This window comes from Sinocyclocheilus anshuiensis, unplaced genomic scaffold (genome assembly GCF_001515605.1).
Source record: "Sinocyclocheilus anshuiensis isolate Anshui unplaced genomic scaffold, SAMN03320099.WGS_v1.1 scaffold1065, whole genome shotgun sequence".
In the NCBI taxonomy this organism is placed as follows: Eukaryota; Metazoa; Chordata; class Actinopteri; order Cypriniformes; family Cyprinidae; genus Sinocyclocheilus; species Sinocyclocheilus anshuiensis.
Window position 1 is genome coordinate 1,073,752 of NW_015555804.1, and position 6,614 is coordinate 1,080,365.

At 40.0% G+C, this 6,614-nt stretch overlaps 1 protein-coding gene across 1 annotated transcript in view; it reads left to right on the plus strand.

Annotated features, from left to right (window-relative positions):
* The first annotated feature begins 29 nt into the window (after positions 1-29).
* LOC107674990 (sphingomyelin phosphodiesterase 3-like) overlaps positions 30-6,614 on the plus strand; it is a 27,617-nt gene continuing 21,032 nt past the window's right edge. Inside the window, exon 1 of the mRNA XM_016469168.1 lies at positions 30-1,487. Within this exon, the coding sequence (XP_016324654.1) occupies positions 78-1,487 (1,410 nt within the window). The 5' untranslated portion in view covers positions 30-77. The remainder of the gene's footprint in view (positions 1,488-6,614) is intronic.

A 6,614-nucleotide genomic window follows, 5' to 3' on the forward strand; every position in this document is an offset into this window, starting at 1 on the left:
GGGTAAACTTTGTAGTTTTTTTTTTGTACTGGTTTTTTTTTTTTTGGCTGGGAGTTGGTCTACAAGGTGAGCCAGAAATGGTCTTGCACACCTCTCCCTACCCTAGTGCCTTCCTCAGCTTTCTGAGCCGTCTGTCTTGGGCCTTTGTTTTCCCTTGCTACTGGCTGTTGGACCGGTTGTTGGCCTCCTGTGTAGCAACATCACTAGAGAAGCGTAGACGCTCCCAAGATCCCTGTTCTTTTTTGGCACTCGGGGTCCTGATCTCTACACCGTTCTACTTGATGCTGTTACTGGCATCCTTACCCTTAGCTTTCATTGGCTTCCTCTTGTGGGCCCCACTGCAGACCATCAGGAACCCCTATATCTACTCTCGTCAGAAACCAGACAAGCATAGCGCTGAGCAAGGAACATCGGCTGGAACCGGGGCAGCACTTGCTGAGTGGCTTCCACAAGGTCGCAGCTTTTGTTTTGGCAGTGCCAATGTTTGCCTGCTGCCGGACTCACTCGCACGCTTCAACAACCTTGCGGACACTCAACGCCGAGCTCGTGAAGTGGGCAAGCGAATCCGTAATGGTGCCAGCAGACCCCAGATCAAGATATACATCGACTCGCCCACTAATACATCAATTAGTGCGGCATCCTTTTGCAGTTTGGCCACCCAGGGCTTCCGCCGCACCTCATCTTTGGACCATCGTCCCGAGCCTGTGGTCACCACTGAAACTGAGACTGAAGCCTTAACTGAATGTCCTGTTCACCCCTCAGGAGGTACAAGCTCGGATTGCCCCGTTCACAGCACTGGAGCCCAGAATTCCTCAGAGTGTCCCCTCCACCCCAATGGAGAAGAGCATGCTCCTGATTGTACCGTCCACCAGTTTGCAGACCCACACTCCTCTGTTGAGTGTCCAGTACATAGCAACATCATCCAAAACTCAGAAGACTGTCCTCTCCATCCGGCTGGAGTGCAAATTATTTTCACCTCTCCTGATTCTGAGCCGACTGAGGCTGAAAAGGGAAACCATCAGACCGGGGATGGGGATACGGGTAGCCTAGAAAGCCGTACGGCCTCCCGGGAATCCCTAGTTCGTTTCCATGCAGCTGATGGAGGCATCTCCCCCAACAACACCCTTTCACAACACCGCACCTCAGTCTTTAAAAGGCCGATTGGCCGCAAACGCCGTCATGGAGACGACGGCTTTGACCATGAGATCTCTGCCTTCTTTCCAGCCAACCTGGACTTCCTTTGTCTGCAGGAAGTCTTCGAAAGGCGAGCTGCAGACAGGCTCAGGAGGCAGCTGCACCGCTATTTTCCCTTTGTGCTGAGCGACGTGGGACGCTATGGCTGGAAAGGCTGTTGCTCCCGGTTCAAGTTCTTGAACAGTGGGCTTCTGTTGGCCAGTCGCTACCCTATTCTGGATGCCAATTATGAGTGCTTCCCTAATGGGCGCAGCGAGGATGCTCTGGCTGCTAAAGGAGTACTTTTTGCCAAGGTGAGCTTGTTATACTCCTTTCTTATGGCTTTATTTAGACTTAGCATGTCAAATTTTAAGCCATTTTTCTTGATTGAAATCCTTACATTTGTTATATCCAAGATATTGGATTCCTTCTGTTTACCTTCTGCTAGTTTATGCTACACTCTTGATGTAAATTGCATGCGAACCAGTGCAGCTTTCAGCTTGATTAACTGAACCCCCAGACCTCCGATTTAAAGGGATCTTTAAGAGTTATTATTTATATTCAGGCAATTCATTCTTATTATCATTGTTTATACCTGCTGTACAACATTTGATGCATGTCACTGATATTGAAATGACGCATTAGGGCATGTTCCAGATCTTGAATTTTCCATGGCACGTGTCTGGAGTTAAAGTTGGACTTCTGGTTTGAGTGTACGCAAACAGCCTGAATAATTTACAACTAGCCCTTTGTAGCCTAGAGGGCCTTTTTGAAACACTCATCTGTCATGCCTTCAGAAACACAGGCTTCCGCTCTTTGTTGAAGCATGGCTGGACGTACGATCCTGTTGCATTATATATGGTCTTAATGGGGCTGTGCACTTACGCTGAGTAGATATTAATATAAAAAATAAGTTTCACTCTGAAACAATATTGTATGCTCATTTTAGTCTGGATATTGTAAAGAAAGGCTCATTAGTCCTGCAGCTTCTGTTGCTTGCGTTCTACATAAGGTTTATATAAGAAGCGGTGAATGCGCTAGCAGCTGATTGATTATGAACTAAGGCGGTATTTAATTACAATGATGAAAGTGTTCCTATAGATCTTATGTGCTCTGGTACATACAGTACTTAGGTAAGGAACATATTTTGCATACTGACATAGGTTTCATTTGAACATTAGGCCTTTACCTAATTAACCTAAAATAACAAACCCTGGGTTTAGCCAACTGTGAACAACAGATTGTTCTGAATTCTTCAAGAATGGTGCAATGAATTGACCAGTTGAATGCTAGTAGCTCCATGCTAGTTTTCAGTTTCAATTACAAAAAGTCCTTTTGTTTATGCTAGCATATGGACAGCGTATGAGCAAAAGAGAAAGTTGTTGTGCTTTGCACTGTTGTTAAAACATTTTAGTGCTATGGATTTTTTGTATGTAATGACTTGACATGTTAATTGCACTAATGTTGCTATTTGCTTACAATAGTAACATGATGTTGTATGCTTAGCATGTGTTAACTAGTGTCTATACTTGTGCTTGATATTAGCTTGTGCTTTTGTTTGCATAGCCCTCATTTAGAGTGATGATGAGCACAGGCTTGTAGGGTTGAGCTATCATTACTCTCTCAGCACTGTATCCGATTCTGGCCGGATTCCAGACCTGATCTCTTTTTCCCTCCAAAAGGGCAAGAGGCCAGCCACCATTGTGTGTCAGACAAAGGTGCTAAATACTAACTCTGAATGTGTGTGTGCTAGAGAGAGAGCAGCCTGTTAAATATTGAGTACTGTACACAGAGAAACAGAAGGTCAGTGCCTGTGCCCTGTACATGTAGGCTACTTACTAAATAGATTCTTACTTGAATTGACGTTCAATCTTTTACGGGGGTATAAGTTTAACCAACTGCTTCCAGAAGTTATTGATGCTCTTTGGATACTCCTCCAAAGTCCTGGCTTCTTATTTGCTTATCTGTTGAACCACAGAATATGTCTGTCATCCAGTCCTGAAGGTTTCAAAACAAGGCTAGGGTAATTATGTTTATCATTACAAATTTAATGAGGACAGAAATAACAATGTGTTCTAACCAGGCATGAGTTTCTAGCGACAAGCTATTTGTCTGACCACTTGAACTTGAAACTGCTGAATGATGTAGCACAATTGCAGCCAATTAGACAATATTGGCTGTTTAATACACAGCTATTTGAAGCTAAATTTTTAACCAATGAGATTTCACAATGGGCGGGGCTACCCAAGCTTCTACATTATGTAGCTAGTACACAGTGCTAGACTAGGACTAGAGTTAGTTTGAACTGTTAGTGTAAGACCGTACAGTTGAAAGACAGATAATTATGGTAAAGAATTGCTGTGAAAATCCCGCAAGAGCCTGACAACTGGAGCAAAACCTAAAATAATTAGTTTGAAAGCTCACACTTCAGTTCTTTGGCGAAAAAAAAAGTTTAATTAACACACTCAGATGGAACGGGGATGTGGAAGGTCATTGTCGCTCTATCTATCTGTCTTGTTCTTTTCTCACACTACCTCTCATGTTTTTCACCAAGCGCAATAAGGACACATTTCTGTACTGGGGAAGCTATTTTAAACAAAAGTGGCTTGTGGCTTTAAAAGCTACAATTTCAAAGTAGTTACATTACAGTTACAATGTTGTTAGCTTCACTACAAGTAGATTACCACATGGAAACTATTTAAAGGGTCGGTGTCTTTTTAAATAATTATCAGATGATCATTGTTTTTACAAACAGAGCAGTGTTTATCTGGCACAAAACAATGAAATTAAATGGAAACCATTAAATTAAACCGCTACATTTACACAAAATGCATAATTTTGGAAAGTCGAAAACTCACTACTGAAAAAAGGTAGTAGTACAACACTGCTTTTCACCCCCGGGCCATTATGGGTAATAAAAGGTCAGCTTCTGATAAATAAAATAATAAATAAATAATTTGTGGTGGGGAAAGGGGTGTAAAATTAACAGGGTGAGAGAGGGAGGGATGTGTGTGGAGTGGAAATATTCATTAAAAATGCTTCCCGTAGGACTGAGCGGCCCTTTAATTAAGGCCTTTCAGCATGTATGTTCAGCCCTCTTATTATTATTCAAGAGCTCTCCATATAACGTCAAGGGTAGATGCTCATTTAGGGTTTGCATGATCGTTAGCAAAATGTTGAAGTGTGTTCATAAATTCCATGCCTGCTATATGCATTTAGGAATGTTTAAGTGTTTATTCGCTTGTTTGTTGTGAATTGCCATAGTGTCCTAAGAAAATAGTTAATTTTAAATTGTAATGATATTCTACAATATTACAGTTTTTACTGTATTTTTGATTAAATAAAAGCTGCCTTGGTGAGCATCTTCTTTCAAAAATGAAAAAATCCCATCTTGTTGGTCAGACATTGCTTTCATGACTTTCATTGCTCTTTCAAAAATGAATAGTTCGTGTGTTAGCATTCAAAATGCAGAACAATCTTTTCTATCCATATCATTCAGGGAAACCGCTGCAAAATAAAACATAACAGAAGCATGTATGTTCAGCCCTCTTATTATTATTCAAGAGCTCTCCATATAACGTCAAGGGTAGATGCTCATTTAGGGTTTGCATGATCGTTAGCAAAATGTTGAAGTGTGTTCATAAATTCCATGCCTGCTATATGCATTTAGGAATGTTTAAGTGTTTATTCGCTTGTTTGTTGTGAATTGCCATAGTGTCCTAAGAAAATAGTTAATTTTAAATTGTAATGATATTCTACAATATTACAGTTTTTACTGTATTTTTGATTAAATAAAAGCTGCCTTGGTGAGCATCTTCTTTCAAAAATGAAAAAATCCCATCTTGTTGGTCAGACATTGCTTTCATGACTTTCATTGCTCTTTCAAAAATGAATAGTTCGTGTGTTAGCATTCAAAATGCAGAACAATCTTTTCTATCCATATCATTCAGGGAAACCGCTGCAAAATAAAACATAACAGAGGTTGTTTATATATAGAATTGTTAAAGGTACAGTAGCAAAAACAGCTTGTTTAAAGGTCAGAGGGCCATTCCTGAAACAAGAACGAAGTGAATCTGCATAAATATTGCATAAATGCATTCTTACATAAGTTGTCACATTCAATTCAATAGGACAATTATATACAAATGGATTTATGAGAGACATACTAGTAAATTTGTTCTGCTTGGGTTTCATGAAAGAGGCCCATAGACGAGGAAAACGGTTGTGTAAAACTAAATTACTATTTTTAGTGCAAGAAAATTTTACTGTTATTATGCATAGTCTTCAGGAGGGAATTAAAATGCTGCAATATTGCAAAATGTTCCCCCTAAAGCTTGGAGATCGTACAGTAATCAGTGCTGTCTTTCAGCGGTAAAAGACCGTGACCCGCTGCTCCTGCTGTGGTCAGCTTTATTTGCAAAGCTTTGTTAGTGTAAAGTGTAGTAAATCAGCTCAAAAGGGAAATATTTATGACTAATTATAACTGGTTATGATTAATAATAAATATTTAGATTAGATCTTAGAATTAACTGTAGCAGAATCAATATTACAATTATTTGATCTGTCCGTCCACCGAGCAGACAATATGATCATTTATCAATTCAAGGAAAGATTATTTTCCTGGCCAAGGAAAGTAGCTTTCCTTTTGTATGCAGTGCTAGCAGTAATTTAGCATATGTAGCAAGGGTTCAAACATTCAGTGACTTCGAATTGTGAGCAGCAAACAGAGGCAATCGATTGTGAATATAAGGGATTTAATGAATGAAACTATTTCTAACATATAACTAACTAAGCAAAACACATATATACAGAATGAAGCAAAGTAAGGAAAAGAGAGAGAAAAGTAAAAGAATGGCAGTATTTCACATCAATTTTAACCACAACCTAATGAGAATCATCAAAGAATCAAAAATCACCTTAAAGGGGCTCAAGCTTAAACACGCATCTAAATAGTTGTAAACGGTTACTTGCATTGGCTTCGATTGCTGAACAAGAGTCCTGATGCGGTAGACAACGGAGGTCTTTGATGAGTTCTTTAGGAGTGAGCTGGAAGTTTACTTCTGGTTCTTCTGAAGATAGGAAAGTCCACAGCGAATCGAAGTTACTTGAAGATAAAAACTGCCGAAAAACAAACTCAAGAGGAGAGTCTTGAGAGTCTTCGAAAGTGTAGTCTCAAAAGAAAAGTTTTTTTGAGCAAAGATCATTTCGCGCTAATGACTTTTGAGGGTTTCTCTATTCACACCCACCTTTGGGTGGAATAGCCAATACCAGGCATGAATTTTTGAGCGGGAGAAGTTTCCTTTGTCTCCCTTTATGGCCCATTTGCATGTTTATGGGTAGATCTGGAATTGGTGCAGTTTTAACCCAAAATATAGTACAAATCGTATGATGCATTTCACAATCACATACTGTACATCATTGTTTGAGGAATAAAGAGCAGA